Here is a 24861-nt window from a genome sequence, read left to right on the forward strand (position 1 = left end):
AAGATGCTGTAAGTGAGCTCGGAAAGAGTGCAAAATGAACGGGTTAGGTCTTCTGGGGGTTTGTTAGGGCTTCACCTGTAGCCCATTAACAACTCCTCAAGGGTGTCAAAGGAGTGATGCCAATTTACATTAATATTGAACCACTCCAGTTTTATATAAATGGGTTAATCTAACACTCTGAATTGCGATCTCTGAATTTAAAGAACAACTTGGTCTTTGCTTACTGATCAGCTCTTCAAGGCAGACTAAACCTCACAGGAAACCCGATGGCACGGCCAAAGCCTCTTGTGTTGCCCCAAACCTCTCGTGTTAAGGTTTATAAGTGATTCTGTCCTTTAGAAACATTTTCTAATGTAATTTCTAAGTATTTTCTAATTATAGGGTGGTTTGGTCTCCCCGGAGCCTTCTCTTCTCTAGGCTGAACAAGCCCAACTCTTTCTGTAACGCACTGTGAATTAAGAGAAGCGATTACACATCACTGACTCCAGCGTTGCCCAGACCCCGGCGCACTTAAAATGTCCATTATAATGTTTCCTTTGATCAGAGAGAAGAAAAAAAAAGAAAAGGTTTTAAGTTGAAATTTCTATAACCCTCCATAGAAAGAGAGAAAAGGTTTTGGGCAGATCTCAGAGCAGCTTTCAGTACTGGAAGGGGCTCCGGGAAAGCTGGAGAGAGGCTCTTGATCAGGGAGAGGATGAGGGGAATGGTTTTCAGCTGCAAGAGGGGAGATTGAGATGAGATCTTGGGGAGAAATGTTTTGCTGTGAGGGTGGGGAGGCCCTGGCCCAGGTTGCCCAGAGCAGTGGTGGCTGCCCCATCCCTGGAGGGGTTCCAGGCCAGGTTGGATGGGGCTTGGAGCCCCTGATCCAGTGGGAGGTGTCCCTGCTCGTGGCAGGGGGTGGGACTGGATGGGCTTTGAGGTCCCTTCCAACCCAAACCATCCCATGAGTAACGTTGGGAGCGGGGATGCGGCAGGGACCCCACCGCCCGTTTCCATTCCCAGCAGCCGAGCCCTGACAGCGGCGGCAGGAGGAAGGGAGACAGCCGGGCACGGACACCGGGACCGGGGCGAGCGCTGGCAACGGAGCCGTTAGAACCGGGGCGGGGGCGAGACCGGGACCGGAGGCGGTGTTGCTGGAGCGGAGAGCAGCGCTGAGGCCCGAGCGGGTGTCGGGACCGGAGCCCTCGGAGCCGGAGCGAGCAGCGCTGGGGCCGGGGGGGGGGGGGGCACCGGCACCGGATGCCGTTGTTGGCGCTTGCCGGGGCGGAGCGAGCGGCGTTGGGACCGGAGCCGTTGTTGCCGGGGCGGAGGGGGTTGGGACCGGGGCGGGTGTTGGAACCGGAGCTGCTGTTGTTTCCTGCCGGGGCGGAGCGAGTGTTGGGACCGGAGCCGTTGTTGCCGGGACGGGGGCGCTGGGGGCGAGGAGCGTTGGAACCGGAGCCGTTGCAGGCGGTGCAGACACTGGGACCGGAGCCGTTGGAGCCGTTAGAGCCGGTGTAGGCACTGGGACCGGAGCCGTTGTTGCCGGGGCGGTCGCTGTTGCCCGGAGCGGCGGTCGCCGCCCCCCCCCCCCCCCGCCCCGGCCATGGCCGCCCCCGTGGCGCCCCTCGGCCGCCCCGAGCCGCTGCTGTTCCTCGCCACGGTGGCCCTCGGGCTGCAGGGCCCGCTCGCCACCCAGTACCTGTGGGACCGGCTCGGGGCCGAGCGAGGATACAGCGGTAACAACGGCAGCGGCCGCGCCGCGTGCGGGAACGGCAGCGGCAGCACCGACGGGTTGCGGCAGGTGGGGGACACCGGGGAACGGGGGGGGGAACCGGGGAGCACAGAGGGACTGGGGGGGGGGCTGGGGGAACCAGAGGGATGGAGGGGACCCGGGGGGGGACCAGGGGACCACGAGTGACCGGGTGGTCTGGGGGGTGTGGGGGGAGGACAGGAGAAACCAGAGGGATGGGGGGACCAGAGGGGATGGGGGGAACTGGGGGGGATAGAGGGGACCAGAGGGATAGAGGGACTGGGGGGGAAGGGGGGAACTAGAGGGACAAGGAGGGATGGGGAGGACTGGAGGAACCAGAGGGATGGGGGCAACCAGGGGGGGCAGAGGACATGGGGGGACCAAAGAGATGGGGGGTACTGGAGGAACCAGAGGGATGGGGGGGAACTGGAGAAGACTGGAGGAACCAGAGGAATAGGGGGACCTGAGAACACAGTGGGGAACCAGAGGGATTTGATGGAATGGGGGAACTGGGGGGCACAGGGGAGCTGGGGGGGACCAGAGGAACCAAAGAGATGGGGGGACAGGGGAACTGGGGGGTATGGGGGGTACTAGGGGACATGGAGGAACTGGAAGGACCAGGGGGAATGAGGGGGACTGGAGGAACCCAAGGGATGGGGGATTGGGGGGACCAGAGGGGGAACGGGAGGACAGAGTGGACAGGGGAGCTGGGGGGATGGAAGCAGGGAAACCAGGGCAGCTGGGAGAACTGTGTGGAATCTGGGCGGCATCTGAGTGGCATGAGGGGACCGTGTGAGCCAGGGACGGGGCAGGGGGGCAGGAGAACCAGAAGAACACAGGGCACCAGGGATATGGGGTGGAACCAGGGTAACTGGGAGAACCAGGCGAACTAGAGGGCCTGAGGGAACCAGGAGGATGGAGAGGGATGAGGGTGCTGCCGCCACTCCATGTTGCTCCGAGTGCTGCCAGCCTTCAGTCTCATGCACTTGTTTCTCTTGCAGGAGGTGGAAGCGCTGGTGTCCCACTGGAACCTCTATATCAACCTAGGAGGCTTCTTTGTTGGGCTATTCTCTGTGACTCTCTTTGGACCATGGAGCGACAGCGTTGGTCGGCGTCCAGTGCTGATCCTGCCGGCAGTGGGTATGGCCCTGCAAGCGGCCATCTACCTCCTCGTCATGTACCTGCAGCTGCACGTCGCCTACTTTCTGCTCGGACGCATTTTGGGTGGCCTTATGGGTGACTACAACCTGATCCTGGCCAGCTGCTTCGCGTACGTGGCTGACACCACCGACAAACGTGCACGTACCTTCCGCGTCGCTATCCTCGAGGCGTGCCTCGGCATTGCGGGCATGTTGGCCAGCATCGGGGGCGGCCAGTGGCGCAAGGCGCAGGGGTACATCAACCCCTTCTGGCTTGTGCTCGCCACCAGTCTCGCTGCTGCTCTCTATGCCACTTTCTGTCTTCGGGAATCAGTGAAGGAGCAGAAACCAGCCAAGTTGTTCACGCTCAGTCATTACAAAGCTGTCTACAGGCTCTACACGGCCCCAGAACACTTGGGCACCAGGAGGAACCTTGCTCTTTACTCCTTGGTTTTCTTTCTTCTTGTCACGGTGCATTTTGGAACCAAGGACCTCTTTGTTTTGTACGAGCTTGGCTCCCCTCTCTGCTGGGCTGCCGACCTCATCGGATACGGCTCGGCTGCGAGCTACCTGGCTTACCTGAGCAGCCTGGGGGGGCTGCGGCTGCTGCAGCTCTGCCTTGAAGATACCTGGGTGGCAGAGATAGGGTTGATCTCTAACATTTTTGGACTGGTAGTGATTTCTCTTGCTACTACAACACCACTGATGTTTACAGGTGACGCTGAATTCTTAAATCGCTATATGACAGGCTCTTAGCTTAGAGATGCCAATAGATGCTGGAGGACAGCGTGCTTCTGGGAGTTTGTAGACTTGGGGAATGGTTTGGGTTGGAAGGGCCTAAAGCCCATCCAGTTCCAACTCCCCACCATGGCAGGGACACCTCCCACTGGATCAGGGGCTCCAAGCCCCATCCAACCTGGCTTTGAACCCCTCCAGGGATGGGGCAGCCACCGCTGCTCTGGGCAACCTGGGCCAGGGCCTCCCCACCCTCACAGCAAAACATTTCTCCCCAAGATCTCATCTCAATCTCTCCTCTTGCAGCTTAAAACCCTTCGCCCTCCCTGAACTCCCTGATCCAGAGCCCTCCCCAGCTTCCCTATAGCCCCTTTCAGTACTGGAAGGTACTTAAAGGAAGTTCAAGCATGTGGAAGTAGTTCTGCCTCAGTTTTGGCCCAGGAGCCAACGAAACCGTGGCTTGCTATCAGCAAAGTTCGCCAAACACTGAAGTTGAAAGTGCAACCATATAGCTCCTGGGATATTAGGTTTCCCAGAAGCTGTATTGCACTGCAGACGCAGACTGAAGTGCATTGTGAGATGCAGGAGCATGAATTTGGTGTAAACGTAGCAGGAAGAAACTGCCTGGAGCCTCAGGTCACTGGAATTGGCCTTGAAGACTATTTTTTAGCTGAGCTTTGCTTTAACGTGCTGCATCTTGCTCACAGGTTATGGGATCCTGTTCCTTTCCATGGCAGCCACTCCAGTCATCAGAGCCAAGCTCTCCAAGCTGGTCAGTGAGACGGAACAGGGTAAGGGTTTAGCAACTACGCTTGAGTCAGGTTCTGAAACTCTCCCTTTTTGGGACATTGCAATCTCTCTACTTTGGGAAGTTAGGACCTCTCTGCTTCCTCTGGACTCCTGGGTCCCTGCATTCACCCTTAGGCGCAAGGTAACATTTTATTTTAGTAGAATAGTTGTCAGTTTTCATGCGTTTAGACATGGTACGTTTTGAAGATGAGGAGAAAAGAAGAAAAGCAAGATGAAGAGTGTTGCGTTCAAGCTCAGGAATAGTTCATTCATCCATCGATTCATTCCCAAAGCTTCTACAAGCAGCAAGAGTTAAAAGGGATTATAGAATGAGCGGAGAACAGTGATTTCCCTGACCGTGACTCTGTAGATCAGTAATAGTGGGAAGAAATCCGGTGCTGTTAGCGGGTTCTATCATTGGCCATGGTGAAAGATCATGACTAACCTGTAGGAGGAGCGTATTTGCTGTTCTTAGAGTAGTTTGTTTGGTGAGCTTGCACTTGCTGATAACCGCAGGAAAGGGATACCTCTGCGGGAAGAGGGACTCCAGGTGGGAAAGATCGAAAGGAGACTTTGCACAGTTTGTGTTTCTTGTATTAGAATGAAAGAGGCTCACACCTGATATCAGATTACGATGCTAAATCCGTAAAGTGCAGTCTTCTGCTGTACTTAATGTTTAACAAGTGATAAGATGTACTTGGCAGTAAACAGATCTACCTAGCCCTGTCTAAAGCATTTACAATCCAGCCGATATTAACTATCCCTGCTCAGCTCTGGAGGTCGGTGCAGTGATCCTGGCTTCAGAGAAGCTGAGCCTGATGGGTTTGTCCTGCAAGGCCGGCACAGAAAGCCCAGTCTCTGCGCCCAGCTCTTGCTTGCCACACTTGATAACCACACACCAGGTTTCTAATGGGAAGTGCAAACCCGTAGAAGGATTCACGGAGTCCTGCTGAAGGTGATGTGTTGAAGACGTTTACGGTCGTGCCTCGTCAATACCTTCTTGTGTATCTTTTCCAGGTGCGCTCTTTGCGTCTGTTGCCTGTGTGGAAGGGCTGTGTTCGCTTGTGGCTACGGGAGTGTTTAACTCTCTCTACCCTGCCAGCTTGCACTTCATGAGGGGATTCCCATTTCTCTTTGGGGCTGTAATTCTCCTTATTCCAGCAGCGATTATTGGGTAATGTACTTTAGATGTCTAAACTGTGATATAGGAACCTGTGAAGTGTAATATGATAAATACTCTTTATTTAGGCTGGAGGCTCGCAGTTCTAAGGCATGTTTGCAGTTATGCTTATGGTTGGGTGTTTTAGTGTGCCAGTAAACGGAGGAGCAGGTACGTTTCTTCTGGCATCTGAGTCGTAGTGATAAACCTGCACCCTGAGTAATGTGGAATGATGGAATGGTTTGGGTTGGAAGAGATCCCAAAGCCCATCCAGTTCCAACCCCCAGCCATGAGCAGGGACACCTCCCACTGGATCAGGGGCTCCAAGCCCCATCCAACCTGGCCTTGAGCACCTCCAGGGATGGGGCAGCCACCACTGCTCTGGGCAACCTGGGCCAGGGCCTCCCCACCCTCACAGGAGAACTTTTCTTCCTAAGATCTCATCTCAATCTCCTCTCTTGCAGCTGAAAACCGTTCCCCTCATCCTATCCCTGCACTCCTTGAACAGGAACCCCTCCACAGTTCTCCTGTAACTCCCTTTAAGTAGCTGCTAACGTTCAAAGTTCTTCAAAGTCTTGTCCCTCCCTCAGAGTGGGATCTGAAATCTGGAGTTGAGTTTCAAAGTCCTTTATGAAAGAGGTGGTGCTTTCATAGCCATCTCTCTTCCTGTCATTTCTCTACTAATTAAAGCAAAAGTCATGTCATGATAGAAAACAATCCCCTGGTAAGTCCTGGAGGAGAGAATGGGTTGGGATTTGCAGTAGAAGCACAACAGCTCCTGGCAGGGTCATTTTGTTCTGTTCCTTTGGAACTTTAAAACTCCCTTCAGTGACGTTCCAGTGTGCCTTTGTTGGTTCTAACTGTTCTTTCTTTCTCAGGTGGATAGAAATCTGGGACTCGGACCATGACTACAGTCACTTTACAGATGATTCCAGTCCCCCACAGACGGCTGAGCAGCAACTCGGGAATTGACCATCTTGGCCATGTCCATCTGAAGACTGCTCTATATTCTTCCCTTGAGGACACACCAGTGCGGGAGGGACACCTTGCCTGTCCTTAAGTGCCAAGTGGTTGGAAATCATGGCTCTGACTGCCATCAGGAACTCGATTTGCAGGGACTGCCTTCTTGCTCTTGCGTTGGCTTCTTTGTTAGCAAAAACCCAAGAGGCTCAAAAGCCAATTCAGAGTAAAAGCTGTTGTTGGCCATTTACGAGGACAGTTAGTGGTTTAGGGTTTGATGGAGTGGGAATGCTTTTAGTGCTGAGAGAGGACTGAATTCTGGTTTAATTGCTAAACGTGTTCCCCACTGAGTATATTACTGTACAGCAGATGAGGTGATGGTGTGGGTGAAGCATTGACTCTATTGCCTCAATCTGATTTTCTTTAAACTGCCATAAACCAGCAGGTCTGTGTACACTGCCTTGCACAGTGTGTTCAGATGCAGGCAATAATGTCCTTAACTGGGAAATTGCTTAGTGGACATGTTACTTTCAGAATGAATAAACCCTCCATTCTCTTTTATGGTTCATAAAGTGATTGCTTTTCTCGTACAGTTATTGATATGATTTGTCCTTGCCTCATCCTGTGCTCCTTTCCATTATTGGCATGCTGCTTTCTTTACTGAAGACTTTGCAGGAAAGCAGCAGGAGCGTGAAGTTCTCTGCCCTGTGAAGAATGAGCCTGGGAGGGTCTGAAGTGGGGAAAAATCCAGGTTTGGGAATTGCAAGCAGCCAAAGTTTGCTTTTCCTGAACACCAGAGCGAAGTGCTGACTGTGTGGCCTTTCCTTCTATGTGCAGTAAATGTGAAATGATTGTACGCAGCTTGGTTCCCTGCTCGTTAGAGTCTGGGATAATGGCAGGAGAACTGAGGTGTGGAGAAGCAGGAGGTGGAGAAGCAGGGAGGCTTTGACAACTTGGTGTTACGCCACTTGCCCTGTGTGGTTGTGCCATTGGACGTAGGCAGGAGCTAAGTGTTGGATTGAATTGGAGGAACAGAGAGTGGTGTGAGCGATGCAGTAGGTGTTTGTAGCTGAACTGATCGTGAAGTCTTCTCTACCAACAGACTCCATGGTCATCAATGCTTTCAGTGGCTCAATATTGTGCAGTAAAGTGAAACCGGTGTACGGGCGCTGCTTTCCTGGTGTGTCAGCATGCTTGCAGGGGAGAAATTCGATAGCAACTATTATGCTCTGTTAAAAACCAAAAAAGTCAGAACAAAGCTTTTCTAGGCTGTCCTCCAAGAACTACAACTGTGAGGAGGATACGTGAGCTGTGCATCGTGACTGTGGGCAGCAGGGATGCAGTGAGCTACATCAGTTTGCAGGGAGATAAGCATGGTGGGTGCCCCTGGACAATGGTGCCTGGAGAACATCAGTTTCTCATCGGAGGATGAGAAAGCATGACAGCAAGCATGAGAAGGCTGCAGGGACAGGAGCGTGTGATACAAACAGAAAAGAGGTGGGGATTTAGGCTAGAAATCAAATTTATTCATCACATCTGACAGAGCAACTTCAAACTTCTGACATGACGGAGCAAAGGAATAAGGAAGGGTGAGAACAAAAGGGTTTGTTTCTTTGAGGCTGCTCAGGCAGGAAGGGGCTGGGAATGGGATGTGTTTGTCAAGAGCAGGGCGAGTTCATTAAGGTGAAGGTAACTGATGAGGAACCAGGAAAAGGCACAGTCTGGGCAGCTGGAACATGAGATGGGATCTGATTGCAGGTGAGACAGCTAATCTGTAGAGGACAAGTGATTCTCTGCATTGAGGAGGTTGATTGCTAGAGAGCTCTTGGGAAACCAGATGCAGTGACCTTAGTGTGTTAATGTAGAGAGAAAAACCCTTCGGGCTGTTTGTGTGGGACTCTTTCAGTGGCCTTGGAGGCCTTGACATTGAACGAGTTACTCAAGACTTCCCTGAAGCAGCTCACAAGAGGCTTTTATCCTCTGGCAGATTCACCTTTGGGCTCATCCGCTGGCTTCCTCGTCTTTGATCTGGAGGTTAGGTAGATTCTGATGAGTGCTGGGCAGACGTAGCTATTAACCTTTCACTGGAGAGCGAAGATGCCATTAAGTGAGAGCTGATAAGAACTATCCATAAAGCTGTGATTAATCACCATAATTTAACTTTTTTTTTCCCCCTCAAATGCTCATGGATCTGAGCCAGGAGGAACTGTGTTTGTGTTCTGCCAGGTAAGGCAGCAGCGAGGCTTTGGGGAGAGCCAGGAGAAGGGAAAGGTGACTGAGACTCTTCAGTACCTCCTGAAAGAGCTGAGTTATCAGAGAATCAACAGACTGTCCTGAGTTGGGAGGGACCCACAAAGATCATCGAGTTCAATTCCTGTCCCTGTACAGGACAACCTCAACACTCACACCATGTGGCAGAGGGCGTTGGCCAAATGCTTCTGGAATATTGTCAGGCTTGGCACCATGACTGCTTCCCTGGGAGCTGTTCCAGCGCTCCACCACCCTCTGGGGTTAGAACCTTTTCCTAATGTCCAACCTAACTCTCCCCGGTACATCTCCCTGCCATTCCCTTGGGTCCTGTCATTGGTCACCAGAGAGCTCAGCGCCTGCTCCTCCTCCTCCACTTGTGAGGAAGCAGCAAACTGTGATGAGGTCCCCTCAGTCTCCTCTTCTCCAGGCTGAACTTCAGCTGCTCCATCTTGAGCAGGGACAGGCGGAGGAGCTGGTTTCTTCTGCAGGGGGTGGTGCGTCAGCCTGGTCTCCAGAGCATCAGGGCAGGCAGATGCTCCTCTTCCTCCTGTCCGTGCTCTCAACAATGATGCATTATTTACTTTGCTCTGCATCAAAAAAAGACAAGCTCAGGTAGGAGCTGCAATTTCTGGTCCTCTTTGCAAAGCGGCACCTTGTGAGGAGCCTGCCCACCCTCCAGGCAGGTGGGAGAAGCAGGACAAGGGCGGGAGGGGCAGAATTAAGGAGAAGGGTGGTAAGGTGTCCGTGGTTGCTCACCTCCAGCGGTAGCAGCAGGTGCTGCCAGTCCTGCTCCCACCCAGCAGCCTCCGCCTGCCCTTTGCATCGACTTTGCTCTCTCCTGGTGCTTCCAAGTGGGTTGCTTCAAAAAGACCTTGTGGGCGTTGAAGTTCATAGAAAGAAGCGCTATTTGATATTGCATCCAAAAGAACGTAGGGACAACCTTGAGCCTGAGGAGCTTCGGCAGGGCTGTCGGGGTAGGTGCAGTCAGCATGGAGATAAACCAGCTCCTGTTTGAAGGAACCAACCGTGAGAGATCTGCTGTGGAGCACCACAACGGCATAAAGCACAGCCAGAGCATTTAACTCCACAAGTGCAGCACAACAATTAGCATCTTCCATATCTGCATGGCTATTGGTTTCCCAGAGTGGCAATCCAGCCTCCTGTGCCCTGTAAGTAGAGACTGGATGAAGTGGTGAAGCTGAGACATCAGACGGAGGGAAAAGGGTGGTTTTAAAAGCACTTTTTTTTTTCTGCAGACCCCCTGCCAAAGCTTCACAAGATCTGATTCCAACTTTCCATCTTCAGAGTTAAGGGCACAAAGTGGTTTTGCAGCATTAGGAGGCGAAAAGCCCTTGAGAAGGGAGCGAGCTCCGGTGATAAAGGGATGTCGCTGGGAAAGAGAAAGCTGCTGCTGAGCCCCTTAGGAGCCTCTGTGCGTTATCTTTCCCAAACACAGGGATTTCGTTAGGGCTTAGATTTTATTTGCCCTTTCCTGCTCTCGGCTTCTGGCCACCATGATATTCCTGTGGCACCCAGCAGAGGCCATGCGACGCTCATGGACCGTTCCCTCTCAACCACTCTTCTCTTCTCCTGTGTGTCCTCTTGCGACATACCCCTCACCAATGTCCCAGCTTGTGGTCCTCAGAAGATCCCTCCTCTTCAGCCGGGCTCCTGAGGGAACCTGCAGCCATTTGAGGGGCTGGACGGTGTTGGTCCCTCTCGCGTCGCCTGCGTTGCGGGAAGCGTGTCCTGCCACCCCAAGGGAGGATGTGGAACACAACTCTTGTCCATCCTGGAGTCCACCTTGGCTTGGCTCATCAGGTACCTGTGAGTGAGTAGTGGTCTTCTAGAACCAGGGGCTTGCGTTTGGGGGGCAAAAGGAGGGCAAAGAGCCACGGGCTTTGTCTCAAGCCAGGATAGTAAGGTGGGGAAAGATCCCAAGGGAGAGATTTGGCTCCAGATAAAAAGGGGGTACTTGGGGAGTCTCTGAAGGGGAAGAGGCAGCTCTGCTGGTTCTAGCTCTGCCCCAGGGAGGGCAAGCAGTCCAGGCCGTTCTCTGACCCAGCCGAGGAGTCTCGGGAGGAACGGCCCTGGAGAAAGCGGATGATTTTGTCGATTGTGGCCTCCTGGTACTCGTGGGACCACCTGTGTTTGGGGAGAGAATGCAAGCTAATGGTTCTGTTGTGCAAGGTGCCACAAGAGAGCTCAGAGCGCTCGGGCCAGGAAGCAAAGTCCCCCTTCCTCCACCTCAGCTCTCTGGGAGAGCCACTTTTCCCCAGGGAAAGTAGAGGAACCCTGGATGCTGCAGGAAAGCCCCTTGTGCTGTGCCCTGCCAGGCTGCAGGGCTACGAGCAGGTTGGGATGGCAGCCTGGGATGCCTCCGTCACCCAGGGGAACCCCAAGCCCAAAACCATAGAAGGGGACCTTTGCTCTCTTCATTCCATTGAGTGACTTGCCCTCCCTTTGGCTTTTTCCGGCTCCCTCACCTCTTTCTCCCATCTTCCTTGTGCTTTCTGCTACTGTTTATGCCAGCCGCTCTCTCCAGGTGCCGAGGAACCCCATGGCAAAGGTTCCTTTCACTTACTTGATACCATTAAATTTCAGGACAGCCCTCATGTCCGTGGGAAGTGTTTCTGGGTCTGGCCACTCAAAATGGTCTGTAACAGGTACAATGTTCTTTCCACAGTTCAAGGCTGTCACAATCTCCTGCAGGGACATGCAAGTGCTCAGGCCATGGCCCGTGTCAACCCACCATCAGCTTTCTCCTGCTCCAGCATCCACCAAGCTCCCACCTGAAGGCATCTCCTACCTTGTGCACCCAGTCCTTGCACTCGGGGTCTCCCATGCATTTATCCAATGCGTTTGGCGAGAGGACCAGCACAAAATTGCGGGCACTCATGACGCTCTGGGCCAGCTTGTCCTCAAACTTCCCTGCCTCCAGCTTCTCCACATCGATGAACACGCTGAAGCCATGAAGCTGCAGGTGGACCTTGAGCAGGCTGTGACGAGAGGAGACAGTGCTGTGAGGGGAGTTGCTGCCAGCGCATGGGATTCATGTGCTCTACCACCACATTGGCCGAGACGTGGGGATACAGAGGAACAGTGAATGGTCTCCTGCATGGAATGCCATGGTCCATGAGATGCCAGCTGCCAGCACTGCCTGCTTACAGGTGTCTGGATCCATGCAGAAAACATGAGGCCTGGTGGAAAAGGCCCTGGGGGTGCTCGTTAACGGTGGCTGAACGTGAGCCAGCAGTGGCCCAGGTGGCCAAGAAGGCCAAGAGCATCCTGGCTTGGATCAGCCATGGTGTGGCCAGCAGTAGCAGGGAAGGGATAGTCCCCCAGGACTTGGTGCTGGCGAGGCTGCACCTCGAATCCTGGGTTCAATTTGGGCCCCTCGCTCCAAGAAGGACCTTGAGGGGCTGGAGCGTGTCCGGAGAAGGGAACAGAGCTGGGGAAGGGGCTGGAAGCCAGGGGTTCTGGGAGCAGCTAAGGGACGTGGGGTTGTTTAGCCTGGAGAAGAGGAGGCTGAGGGAAGACCTCACCACCCTCCGCAGCTCCCAGAAAGGAGATTGTGGTGAGGTGGGTGTAGGTCTCTGCTCCCTGATGCACCCTGCAGCTCTCCTGGCTCAACGTTCATCGCACAACTGATCACCAGCACCGTAAGGTTGCCTGCAGGTCTCACCTAGCCAGCTGCGAGCCAGTGCTCCTCCGGTAGCTGATAAATACATCGGTCCCATCAGATGCAGTTTGCTGTGTTATAGGGGAGTGCAGCATTTCTAGGCAGAGCAAACATCAACCAACAGTTAAAAGCACCCAACAAGTCATCCCAAGGAACCCTCGGTCCTCGCCCCCACCCGCCGGTGAGCAGCAATGAGACCCGCACCCCTTGCAGCAGTGAGGATGCGGACGCGGTGGAAGCCTGTGTTGATGTGGCAGTCGTCCTGCAGCTGCTGCTCCGTCACCCGGTGCAAGAAGTTGCGGTTGATGCCACAGGTCAGCAGGTTGTACGTGTACTGACGGAACTTGGGGTCGATGCTGCCCAGCCAGTCGGCCAGGTTGCTGCGGTCGCAGGTGGAATAGTTGGCAAAGGTCTTCAGCTCCGTTAGCTCCCGGAAAAACCTGGCAGAGAGACAAAGGAAAGCATGGAATGGGGAGAGGAGCCTGCTGGACCAGGCAGCACCTAGAGATGTTTGGTTCCACATCTGTGATCCGCACAGGAGAGAGTGGATGTGCCGTGGTGAAGAATAAGCTAAAGGAATAAAAACGAGAAGAACAGGAGGTGTGAGGAGCTCAGCTAAGGGAGGAGAAGCTTGCGTAAGTTCCCATTTGCCTGGGTGACTCCCAGGATCCCTCCTCCCCTGTGCCATACATGATGTCTCCCTATCCCACACCTCTCCTGTGCATTGGTCCCATTGCAGGAACACATCTGGGACTGCAAACCATGCTGGAAAAGCTGGGGCAGTCCAGGTTTTGCATTTTGAGGAGATCTGTTCTCGTCTTGGCAAGAAGAGAAAGATCTTTCCCCTGACTCTGCCATGGTGATGGCCATCCTACCTCTTCCGAGTGATGCTGGAGTCCATCCCCAAGTCCTCCTGCAGCTCCTCCTCTGTCAGTCTCAGGAGAATGTCTCCATCCACCTGGTGGTCCTGCCAAGAGAAATGCAGGCTGGGAAGCTCCAGGAAATCTGTTGGGTGGGATGTTTGCACCCCTGCAGCCAGATGGGCCAAGAGGGCCCATCCAGGTGTCCCTCCCCCATCACACAGCCCTACCAGGAATCTCTGGCAGTATTTGTTGAATCCAATCTGCTGCAGCCACGTCTGCACCTCGCAGGGCTTCCAGTTGGGAACTGTGGGCAGGATGCGTCGAGGAACCTCTTCCCCTATCATGCGCAGCACCTTTTTGGCCAGGGAGGAGGTGGTGCTGCTGGTGGAGTAGCACACTACCCTCTTCAGGCTCTCCGTGGCCCCAATCTCACTGAAAATCTGGGGATACAAAGGGAGGAGGCATCACTTTGCCTTCCCTCCTCCTCCCCACAACCTGTGCCAGGTCAGCCAAAGACCAGGGTGAGCTCAGAGGGGCGCAAAGGACATCGAGTTGCGGTGGTGGCACCCCTTCCCTTTTGCATCTCCTTCCTTCAGGCCAACCTACCCTTTACCTTTGTTTTCTTCTGCCTGGTTTTGATGGCAGCCTCCGTGCAGAGGTAGAAGGCAGCGATGCACTGGGCTTCCAGCCGCGAGCTGTCTAGCAAGGGGACCAACTGCTGCAGGTCATCCGCTGTCCTCCCTTGGCTGTTGTCACTGCTTCCCAGCATCTCGCATGCAAACTGCTCCGGATCCAGCGAGGCAATGAACGGCTCCACCAGTGCCAGCGTCCCCGAGCGCTCCACCTCCTTCTCGATCTCTTTGTTGGTGGCCAGCACCGTGATGGCCAGGCAGGCGTGCAGGCGGATTAGATCATCGTCCCTTGAGAACACCAGTGGGAAAAGCCACTCTGCTGTCCTCTTCTCAATCATCAGGCGCTGGTTAGCCTGCCCTCCGTACATGGCACAGTTGGCCAAGGCCATGGCGCAGTGCCGCAGCACGACGGGGTCTGTCCAGCGGCACCAGTAGAGGATAGCATCCAAACCTCCATCAGAGATGAGCTGGAAACAGGTCTCCTCGGAGTGTTTGAACATGTGCTCCAGGATACCGGAGACACTCTGTGCCAGCTGAGGAACATCTCGCTCCTTGGCTAAGTTCAGGATCACTCCCAGACCTATCCGAGCGATCCGATCCCTGCAGGAAGGAGAGGCACAGGCAGGTGAGGGTCAGATGGCCATGCAGGGAGTGAGAGCGGTGACGGGTGTCCCTGCTTTGGAGGTGTTTGCCCCATGGCAGCCAGGTTTTTTCCTGTAGGATACAGCTGACGGATGTGTTGTCAGGCTGCAGTGCTGCAACGTGCAGGTGTTGGAAGAACCTGACTTTGATGGAAGAGCTCATGATGGGACAGGACACGGGGTGCATAGCCCAGGACCCCCACACCGGAGGTGAGACATAGCATCAGCAGCACACGATGGGCTGGAAACAGGTCTGCTTAGGCAGCATTCCTGCTGCGTGTGAGCTGCTTTGTGTCCAGGGATAAAAACTCATTTGTCCCTAAGCAGTGTGGTCTTCTGGCTGCTCTCCGGATCGGTGCCAAGCTGGACTTTGACACCCAGCTGAGGAACCATGGGGAATCGGCCACGGAGCAGGTGAGATGGGGATCTGCCCATCCTGAGATGGCAGTGGGGACAGCTCAGAGGAAAGCTGTTCATTTCCTCCACCCTGCACTCTCCGAGGAGAGGAAAGGAAGAGCCAGAGGCCACCAGCTGCTGCTCCACCACAGCTGGCCTTGAGCCCGTGCCATGGGGCTGGGCTTGGAAAGACACCCGGAGCTGGATCCTAAAAGCATAGAGCGAGGAGGGGAGAAATGATGGGGTCTAATTTGCTCTCCCATGAGCAGGAGGCTCCATCGCTGGCTTTAGGAAGGACACCTTTCCTGCTGTGATGGAGCTGCTCTGTCCACAAGGCAGAAGCTCTGGGGTGGATGCCCTGTGTGGGCAGCGGCACATTTGGCCCCAGTGGTGGTGGGTGACAACACAGCAGCCTCTCCGCGCTGGCAGGCAGGAAGAGAATTTCTGGGAAGCCTGTGGCCCGCATGGCTCACGCTGACCTTGGGGTGGATTTGGCAGCAAATGCTGTGGAGAGCTCTGGAAAAAAAGCCCTCAGCCTGGGATTGGCTCCGAGCCCAGATCCAGCCATGGAGCTGGATGACAAACACAGCCTCACCGGGTCCCTGACTGCCCAGAGCCATGGGTCGGAGCCAAGACCAGTCCAGCTCTTGGTGGAGCACAGATGCTGGGAGAGGTCTCTAAGCCAGAGGTTTGGACCCGTGTGGGACCCCACATCTCCCTGTCATTGCTCAGAGGTTGGCGGTGGGTCAGGCTGTGTGGAACGAGGAGCTAAGGACCCGTGGCTGGTCCAAGACCCTGGTCCGTGACCTGCTCCTGCAGCAGGGATGGTGACTCTGGCAGCTGCTTTCTGTTGCCAGGAAGTTAAATGTTGAGTTCAGACAGCGCCAGGAAGGTTTCCTGGGATTAATTCCACTCTAATGGACTTTCCTGATTTAGCTGTTGCTTCTTTTTGCCTGCCAGAGCATGCAGCAAAGCCCAGGCTGCGAGTGCGTGACCTCACAGCACGACACATCGCTCGTGGAGCTGGAGCGAGACCGTAATCTTTGGCCAGGCTTCCTCCACACCCTCCCAGAGCCCCAGCTGCGCTCGGGCACAGCGAGGGAGAGCAGAGCTGGCAGAGTCATGGCTTTGCTTGTGAGGTCCCAGGAGAGAAAGGCCTGATCCTGACCCAGGGGTGCACAGCTCCTTCCTGGGAGCAGCACACTGCCAGGGCAAGCTGAACCGAACATGAAGCGGAGCAGAGAGCTCACCTGTCTCGGGACCTTCCAGGAGAACCTTCGTGGTGTTTGAGCCATGAGTGGGCGCCGCATGAGCGCTGCTGTGCATTTAGACGTGTCGGGTGCTGTGTGTGAACGTGCACCTTCATACACGTGCTTATATACACACACACGCGTGCTCCCACCCCGTGTGTGAGGACGTTTTGGCAGAGCCAACCCAACGTCTCTCACCTTTTGTGGGGTGCAGCACACACATCTCCAGCCTTTGAGCTAGGGGTCGTGGGCTGAGGGGCTCTGAGGGCCACCAGCTGCCTGGTCCCCTCCTTGTGGCCTCGCTCCAGCCCTGGCCAGCAGCAGAAAGACCCTTGGAACAAGCTTCATCTTCCTCTTCCTCCTGTAGCAATGGCTAAGGGGGACTTGTGCCCCATCCTTGGGGTCAGGTTCTCTGGGCTAGACAAACCTACCCACCTCAACCACAGAGGGTTTCTTGGACACTTCTGGGTGGCCCCAGGCTGCGGGTGGCCCATGAGGACACACCATTTCTCACCAGCATCCTGGTGCTGAGGTTGGTCCTCCTCCCTCCAGCTGGGGAGGGGAGGTCCTGCCATTGCCTGGGCGTGATCAGGGAGTGCGGTGTGGGGGGACGCGGGGTGGAGCAGGGGGGGTTGATGCACCAGGAGCACCCAGAGCAAGGAAATTTGGGGGGAGAGAATGGGAAGGGTGGAGGAAATCCCTTGCTGTTGGGAGGGCTGTGCCCGGCAGGGTGGGAGGCTCTTTGTAGACTCACCTATTTTCTGCCACCAGGATCTGCTCCAGGAGTTTTCCTGCCTGGCACTTGGTCTCCAGGTCCGCCGTGTACAGCAGGTTCAGCAGCAGGTCCAGGCCCCCCTCCAGACGGATCACGTCGCACAGCACTTTGGCCACATCCCTGCCCAGCGTGGGCATCCCCCAGGCTTCCTCCACCAGCTGGAAGACCTGGGCGATGGCCTTGCTCAGCTCCTCAGGGTTGGCCGCCTGCTTGGCGCGGGCGATGGCGCGCTGCACCGTGGGCAGGATCCGGTCCAGGGCTGCCCGCACATCAGTGTTGACCCCTGGGGAAACCTCTCGGTGGTCCCTGGAGCTGCCCCCGCTCGCCCAGTTGGCCGCTTGGCTCACGCATTCGGGTACAACCAACCTCTCCGCACCCGCCATGGCGAAGAACCGGCACAGTTTGTAGAGGGAGACGAGAAGGGTGAGCACCATCGGCATCTCCTAGAGCATCTCTGTCAGCCTCCCACCGGGAGCATCCTTGGGGGATGTGAGCTGGCCGGAGGGGGGACAGAGCTGGGCTGGGGTCCAGCTGAAGGGCTGGGCAGCCAGCTCCCTCTCCCCTCCTTGTCCTGCTGGGATGCGGAGATGGAAGAAGCTGTGGCAGCAGCTGCCTTCCCAGAGCCAGGCTCAGCATCTCAGGTTCTCTGGGGCTGATGTCACCCTGCGCAGGCGCCGCCTTTCCAAGGAGGGGCTCATCTCTGGGCAGCAGCATCCCCCTCCTCACTGCAGATGCTCTGGCATCCCTCCCAGACCCTTTCTTCCACAGCCCACCCAGCTGAGCTTGTCCTGCCATCCCCATGGCCCCCCCTTGCCCGAGCTGCTGTGGAGCCCGTGGTCCCCTCCAGAGCAGATAGGGTCCCCCACACTCTCCAAGACCCTCGGGGATGGGTGAAGGGGGCACAGTGTGGCTGTGGGCACTGTGGGGTTGTGGCCACCCTGGCACTGCGTTTTGAACCCATTTGGGTTCCATGCAGGGGGAGGTGAATACCTCCTTTTGCCCGGTGGAAATTCAGAGCAGCTCCTCTGGGTGGGCTCAGGATTTGCATGACAAAAGAAAGAGCAGAGGCAGCTTGGGCCTCTTTTATTTTCTTTTTTTTTTTTCTTCTTTTTTCCAGGCCAAACGTGCTCAGGGCAAAAATGCTTCGGATACTTCTTGCCTGTGTTGGGAGGAGCAGCTTCAATCCTTGCCTCCTGAAGCAGGTTGTTGCCAGCTCAGCCTGAGACTTAAATTCAAGTTGATGTTTTGATGCCACAGAGTCGCTGTTAATCCTCTCGGAATCCGCTACGCAGGGACAGACTGAGGAAACGGGAAAGAAGGCGACCTGAACGGCACAGGACTGCAGGAGAGGCTCAGACACAACCTGTAAGAATTTTCCTAATTGGTTATTATTAATTGGGGGCGACGATAGGAGCTGTTGCGCTGCAGCACAGCCAAGGGGTTTGCTGCCTCGGAGGAGGCTGGTGCCTTCCAACCATTCCCTTACGCTTGTCTTGACAAGATCAGAAAGCTTTGCTTCGCTTTGCTTTGGTTTTGCTTTGCTTTGCCTTAGTTTTGCTTTGCTTTGCTTTTTGAGAGGGTTCTCAGCACCAGCGCCCTGGCGATGGCAGGGGCTCCATCCTCGCCCTGTGGGATCAGCCCCATGGCCTGAGCTCTCTCCACTGGCTCAGCTCAACCCTCAGCCTCCCAGGGCTCTGTTACCCAAACCAACCCTCTCTTGGGGTCTCCTTGTGCCCTGCTTTGCCGGGGAAAGGCTCACGGAGCCTTGGCAGGGCTGTGGATGTTGGTGGCTGCAAGCCTGGAGCAGCAGGAGGGAGCTTTGTCTCAGCTGATCAACAAAAGCAGCTCAGAGTCTGCCCAGCCCTTCTGCACCCCCATCTCCCTGCAAGCCTGAGCCCTTGCACGGCGTTTGATTGAATCATAGAATGGTTTGAGTTGGAAGGGACCTTAAAGATCACCTAATTCCAACCCCCTGCCGTGGGCAGGGACACTTCTCGCTGGATCCGGTTGCTCCAAGCCCCATCCAGCCTGGCCTTGAACACCTCCAGGGATGGGGTTTTCACCCCAGGATCGATGCAACGAGGATGGGATGAAGGTTTAGTGCGATCACACCCAAGGATGACACCAGCTCTGCCACAGCTGAGCAAGGAATCGTAGAATCATGGAATCATTAAGGTTGGAAAAGACCCTTAAGATCATCCAATCCAACCATCAAGAGGGGGTGACAGGGCAGCAGGAGAATTCCTGCCCTGGCTGCCTTTGGCTCACTGGGGCTTTCCAAGAGGAAATGCCTTTCTCAACACCAAATCAAAGCTCTTTCCAGCAAGGGTGGGAGCAGCTGATGCCGGGAACTGCCGGTGTCTGAGCCGACAGAGCCAAGGCCCCTGGAAAACCAAGCATTCTCCTTGGTTTCTTCTCTCCCCAAATCCTCCACCACTTATTGAAGTCCAGAGTTGCCGTTCCTGCTCCAGGGCCAGGATGGACTCCTCGGAGCCCCAGCAGTGTCACAGCGGTGGAGGCAGCCGGACACACGGTATCTCTGTAGCCTTGTGTGCGTTTGCTCCTTGCCCCTGATTAAATAAACATCCCTGAGTTATCAGGAGCTGCTGAAAGAGCTGAATCGACATTAATTAGTAACCGAAAAGATTGGTCGGAAAGGGAACGATGGGAGCAAAATACACAGGCTTTTGTTTGTCTTCGGCAGTGAAAGTGCAGAGGGTTCCTTCTCTGCCTCCTGCCCAGCCCCTCACCTCTGGCCCCTGGTCCCTGGGCACGGAGATGGCTCCTACCCCACCTGCCCCATCCTGAGCTGCATGTCCTGGGACTCCTCAAGTCTTTTCCCAGCCCTGCTGACACCAAGAGAGATGGAATCCCAAGAGAAAATCCTCCAAAATGGGGACATCTTAGGGCAAGCATAAACCCAGGGCTTTTCCCTTTGTCCTCTGAGCATTGTTTCCCTCTCCCTTCTCATTAAGGTTTCTGTCTTTGAATCATAGAATGAGCCATGGAATGGTTTGTGTTGGAAGGGACCTCAAACCCCATCCAGTGCTACCCCCTGCCATGCTTCCTCCCACTGGATCAGGGGCTCCAAGCCCCATCCAACCTGGCCTGGAACTCCTCCAGGGATGGATCAGCCACCACTGCTCTGGGCAACCTGGGCCAGGGCCTCCCCACCCTCACAGTGAAACATTTCTTCCTAAGATCTCATCTCAGTCTCCCCTCTTTCAGGTGAAAACTGCTCCCCCTTGTCCTATCCGTGCATTCCCTGATCGAAAGCCGCTCCCCAACTTTCCTGGAGCCCCTTCCAGCCCTGGAAGCTGCTCTAAGGTCTCCCTGGACCTTTCTCTTCTCCAGGCTGAACAACCCCAACTCTCTCAGCCTGTCCTCATACAGTAGGTGCTCCAGCCCTCGGATCATCTCCATGGCCTCCTCTGTTCCAACAGATCCACGTCCTTTCTGTGCTGTCTTGCCAAGACCAGTCTAGGAAATGGTTTCCCCTTGAGATGGAGTCTGGGAGCTTCAATACCATGAGCTTTGCTGTGAAACAAATGTGGTAGAACCTTGTTCCAGGCTCTGGGCTGCTGATCCTCCTGCTCTCTGAACCAGTGCCCAACTCACACCCTGTCCGGGAAGGTGCTGGCAGCAAAAGCATGGCCAGCAGCTCTTGGAGCTGCCTGTGCACGTGGAGAGCCCTGTCTGCCCCCAAGTGCATCGCGTCTGACGTGGGCTGTGGGGAATGCTGGGCAGGAGAACATCTCTGCCCTGTTTCCCTCTGCTCCGACCTTGACCTGTTTGTTCTCTCCCACCAGAGAGAGAACAGGCTCAGCAAACAGTGAGCCGCAGCGGCACTTCAGCCCGCACAGTCGCAGGAAGGCTGCGCTCCCAGCTGCCCAGGATGAGGCTGCTCTTCCCTGCCCTCGTCCTGGCCCTGCTCGCTGCCGTCCGTGCTGCCGAAGGTGAGCTGGAGCCGGACAGCCGCGTGCCACCTGCTTGAAGCCAGGGTTGGGATGGAGTGGGTGATGGAGGGGCTGGGGAGCTCAGGGAAGGGGCCAGGTGGTGGTGGATCTAGGCCAGCTTTCTGTGGCCAGTTCTCTGCAGGGACAACTCTACATGAGGTCAATGTGAAGTCTAACCCTAAGCCTAGTGGTTCCCCATGGAATGTTGTCCCCGCGGAGAGCTGACCAGTTGGTGGCCATGGTCACTGGCCACAATGGCTACACCTTGCAGCGTGGGGAGAAGGCAAGCGGGCAACACATGGGTATCAGTGATGTCTGGCCAAAATCCTTGGCCATCCTATGGCTGGCACTGCCTGGTCCATGGTTCCCATCCCAGCAGGACTTGGGTGGGAATGAGGAGAGGTGCTGCTGTAGCCCTGCTGGGGATCCCCATGGAGATGTGGGGTCCCCCCACCTGCACTGTGCCCATGTTTGCTTTCACGCCCGTGCCTGGGCTGGGGGGGAGGCACTGGCCCTGCTGCCCACCCCACCCCACATCGCCGCTCCTGTGCTGATCATGCTCTTGCAGACTCCTGCGTGGGCCGTTGCGATGATGGCTTTGACGAGAAGCGCAAGTGCCAGTGCGACACCCTCTGCATGTACTACCAGAGCTGCTGCAGCGACTACTCCACAGCCTGCAAAGCCAAAGGTACCAGCCCCGCGGCCGCCCTTCCAGCCGGGGCGGGGGCTGCCGGGGTGGCCGTGGGTGCCCAACACCGTAGGGGCTCAAGGGGTCTGTGCTGGGTCAGCTCTGCACCCACCTGCAGGCTGAAGTGGGGGCCCAGGGTCTGGTGCTCAGGGTGCTGCAGCACCATGGGACAAGTCATGGAGTCACAGAATCATTAAGGTTGGAAAAGACCTCTAAGCTTATCTAGTCCAACCATCAGCTCAACCTCACCATGCGTTCTGGATCATATCTTGAAGTGCCACATCTACACACTGTTTGAACCCCCCCAGGGACAGAGACTCTACCACTGCCCTGGGCAGCCTCTGCCAGGGCTTCACCACTCTTCCAGTAAAGAAATATTTCGTAATATCCAATCTAAACCTCCTCTGGCACAACTTGAGGCTATTTCCTATTGTTCTATCACTTGAGAGACCAATACCCACCTCACTTCAACCTCCTTTTGGGTGGTTGTAGTGTGATGAGTTGTCCCCTCAGCCTCCTTTTCTCCAGGCTAAACAACCCCAGTTGCCTCAGCTGCTCCTCAAACCTTGTTCCCCAGCTCTGTTGCCCTCCTCTGGACATGCTCCAGCAGCCGGCTCATAGCTGCCCGCAGCAGGGGTGCCTGGGGATCTGTGCAAATCCATTTTGCCTGGGAGCAAGCAGCTCCTGCACCCAGACCTGGTGGGAGATGCGCAGGGCTCCTGGAGACCTGGGCTTCCTGAGCTTTAGGAATGGTTGGACTCGATGACCCAGTGGGTCCCTTCCAACCTAGTGATTCTATGATTCTATGACCAACCTGCTCTGTCCCACAGTGACCCGGGGAGACGTGTTTGCCTTGCCGGAGGATGACTACCTCGACTACAACTTCACCATCAACTTCCCCACGGAAGCGGACACTGCAGAACCCATCACAGAACTGCCCACATCTCTGTTGCCGGAGCAGCCCACACCACAGATGGACCCTGAGGAGGTACCAACAGAGGTACCCATGGAGGAGTTGCCCAGCACCACGCTGGATGGGTTGGAGGAGCAGGACCCTGAAGAGCTGTGCAGCGGGAAACCTTTTGATGCCTTCACTGACCTGAAGAACGGTTCCCTTTACGCTTTCCGAGGTACCTCGAGGACCTTTCCTGGGCACACTGCTGCGCCATCACCCCACACTGATGGCTGTGGCCCCTCCTGCTGATCCCACCTCCCCTTTCTCCCCAGGGAAGTACTTCTATGAGCTGGACAAGACAACCGTGCGGCCTGGCTACCCCAAGCTCATCAGCGATGTCTGGGGCATCGAGGGCCCCATCGATGCAGCCTTCACACGCATCAACTGTCAGGGCAAGACTTACCTGTTCAAGGTGGGCAGGAGCCTGGTTGCAGGGCTGGGGCTGCCCCCAGGGTGGCCGGCACGGTCCCCAAATCACCCTGTCCCCACCATGTCCCCCTCCATCACACAGTGGCTGCCAGATACTCCCAAATCCCTTTGGCTGTCTGGGGCCCCAGGCAGCCACAGCCTCACCATGGGGCTCCCCAGCATCCGAATGCTCCCCCCGCGCCTGGAGGTTGCAGCACCCTGACCCCCATCTCTGTCCCACACCCCCCAGGGCAGCCAGTACTGGCGCTTTGATGATGGAGCCCTAGACCCTGGGTACCCACGCGACATCTCCGAGGGCTTTGAAGGCATCCCGAACAACATCGACGCAGCCTTCGCCCTCCCCGCGCACAGCTACCGCGGCAACGAGAGGGTCTATTTCTTCAAGGGTAAGGGGTGCAGCCACGGCTCCCGGACACCCCCTCTAGCTCCTGCTCCCCCTCGAGTGCGTGTCCCCCACTAACGCCCTGCGCATCCTCTCCTAGACAAGTACTACTGGTCCTACGACTTCGCAAACCAGCCCACGCAGGCCGACTGTGAGAAGACCTCCCCCTCAACCGTGTTCAACCACTACGCCTTCATGAACCGCGACAGCTGGGAGGACGTCTTCCACATCCTCTTCGGTGGCAGGACGAGTAAGGAATGGGCCAGCTCCGGGGGGAAAGGGCCAGCAGGAGCCGATATAGCCTGCATTGAGGAGGCGTGAGGGGTGCAGGCACCCAGGGAGGAGGGAGCGATGCCTGGGAGCGCAGGCAGGCTGGAGGAGGCCCCCCTGGCCACAGCGGCATCTCCCACAGCATCCAAAATCCCACCTTCTGCTCCATACAACCAAGCCCAACATCAGTTATCTCGCATTACAGCGTCACTGCTGGGGATTCTTTATTCTCTCTGGAGCTGGAGATTCCATAGGAAAACCCAGCTCTGGGCAAGAAAAATGAAAGATGGAGAGGAGGAGAGGGGGGCTCAGCAGCAGCAGGGCTGCTCCCAGCCAAGGCAGGGGCAAGGGGCTGCTCCCGGCTCTGCCTGGTCCGTGTCCGCATCACACATCCCATCCAGGATGGGACCATTGGGAGCATCTCAGAGTGGGGCTAGGGGCTGGGCTCAGCTCCCCCCATATCTTGCTGCCCCTCTAACTCATCCTTGGCCCCTTTGCCAGTTGGGGCGAGCAGGCGGCGGTACATTAGCCAGGACTGGCGCGGGGTGCCCAGCCGGCTGGATGCCGCCATGGCCGGCAGGATCTACGTGGCCTCCCAGGAGCCCCGGAGGAGGAAGTCTCGCCGTCAGCGCAAGAGGTACAAGAACCACCGCTCACTGAATTTGGGTTTCTGGACCTGGCTGCAAAATGATTCCGACTCCACGGATGCCGAGAGTGACTGGCTGTCAGGATCCAAGTGCGAGACCCTCCAGAGTGTCTACTTCTTTGTAGGAGGTGAGTCCGGAGTGCTGGGATCGAGGAACGAGATGGAATGAGGGTTGCTGGGGGAAGGAGAGACCTCCTCTTGCTTTGAGATGTCCCCGATCTCAGGGACACTGTGGGACGGTGCGTGGGGCTGGCAGTGAGGGCTGTTGGCTCTGCTCCACGAGCAATCCTGACGGCCATCTCCCTTCTTCCCAGACAAGTACTACCGCGTCAACCTGCGCACCAAGCGCGTGGACCTGGTGCAGCCACGCTACCCGCGCTCCATCGCCCAGTACTGGCTGAAATGCCCGCAGCCTGGGGAGGAGAGCGTCTGAGCGGCACCCCCGGAGCCGCCCGCCCGGCCACCCAGCCCCCAGCTAGACAGAAATAAACCGTGAGCGCCGCGCAGGCTGGAGAGCTCTGTCTGTCCCTCT

The 24861-nt window shown here is 56.2% G+C and overlaps 3 protein-coding genes and 1 long non-coding RNA gene across 9 annotated transcripts; 3 read left to right on the top strand and 1 right to left on the bottom strand.

Moving 5' to 3' along the window:
* The first annotated feature begins 1569 nt into the window (after window positions 1–1569).
* On the top strand, window positions 1570–7225 carry SLC46A1 (solute carrier family 46 member 1). Of its 3 annotated transcripts, XM_054085409.1 has the most exons (6): window positions 1570–1783; window positions 2734–3586; window positions 4314–4397; window positions 5413–5569; window positions 5644–5725; window positions 6433–7225. In XM_054085409.1, exons 1-5 carry the CDS (start codon window positions 1586–1588, stop codon window positions 5711–5713), a joined length of 1362 nt encoding a protein of 453 aa, XP_053941384.1. In that variant the 5' UTR covers window positions 1570–1585; the 3' UTR covers window positions 5714–5725; window positions 6433–7225. The 3 variants fall into 3 exon arrangements, 2 of the variants coding, with proteins under 2 accessions (XP_053941384.1, XP_053941382.1); XR_008453184.1 differs by having other exon boundaries at window positions 5413–5725; window positions 6433–6501; XM_054085407.1 differs by lacking the exon at window positions 5644–5725 and having other exon boundaries at window positions 6433–7188.
* A 157-nt stretch (window positions 7226–7382) lies between these two features.
* Window positions 7383–18127, bottom strand: SARM1 (sterile alpha and TIR motif containing 1). 3 transcript variants are annotated; one of them, XR_008453141.1, is made up of 9 exons: window positions 16983–18127; window positions 13923–14541; window positions 13322–13749; window positions 12651–12886; window positions 12450–12543; window positions 11574–11763; window positions 11349–11470; window positions 9106–10589; window positions 7383–8598 (listed from the first exon to the last, which is right to left on the bottom strand). XR_008453141.1 is itself a non-coding variant. In XM_009560204.2 (9 exons), exons 1-9 carry the CDS (start codon window positions 17441–17443, stop codon window positions 10780–10782), a joined length of 2157 nt encoding a protein of 718 aa, XP_009558499.2. In that variant the 5' UTR covers window positions 17444–18127; the 3' UTR covers window positions 10445–10779. The 3 variants fall into 3 exon arrangements, 2 of the variants coding, with proteins under 2 accessions (XP_009558499.2, XP_053941162.1); XM_009560204.2 differs by lacking the exon at window positions 7383–8598 and having other exon boundaries at window positions 10445–10909; window positions 13322–13413; window positions 13537–13749; XM_054085187.1 differs by lacking the exon at window positions 7383–8598 and having other exon boundaries at window positions 10445–10909.
* Window positions 14437–17138, top strand: LOC128854181 (uncharacterized). Its single transcript, XR_008453143.1, has 3 exons — window positions 14437–14566; window positions 14688–14792; window positions 17000–17138. It is a non-coding gene; the product is annotated as an uncharacterized LOC128854181 (long non-coding RNA).
* Window positions 18128–18228: 101 nt separating the features above from the next.
* On the top strand, window positions 18229–24856 carry VTN (vitronectin). 2 transcript variants are annotated; one of them, XM_054085190.1, is made up of 9 exons: window positions 18229–18368; window positions 20813–20959; window positions 21528–21647; window positions 22478–22777; window positions 22875–23014; window positions 23261–23417; window positions 23514–23663; window positions 24185–24457; window positions 24644–24856. In XM_054085190.1, the coding sequence occupies exons 2-9, from the start codon at window positions 20899–20901 to the stop codon at window positions 24760–24762; spliced, it is 1320 nt and encodes a 439-aa protein (XP_053941165.1). In that variant the 5' UTR covers window positions 18229–18368; window positions 20813–20898; the 3' UTR covers window positions 24763–24856. The 2 variants fall into 2 exon arrangements, with proteins under 2 accessions (XP_053941165.1, XP_009558498.2); XM_009560203.2 differs by lacking the exon at window positions 18229–18368 and having other exon boundaries at window positions 20762–20959.
* The last annotated feature ends 5 nt before the right edge of the window (window positions 24857–24861 follow it).

The sequence above is a fragment of the Cuculus canorus genome, chromosome 20 (genome assembly GCF_017976375.1).
Source record: "Cuculus canorus isolate bCucCan1 chromosome 20, bCucCan1.pri, whole genome shotgun sequence".
In the NCBI taxonomy this organism is placed as follows: Eukaryota; Metazoa; Chordata; class Aves; order Cuculiformes; family Cuculidae; genus Cuculus; species Cuculus canorus.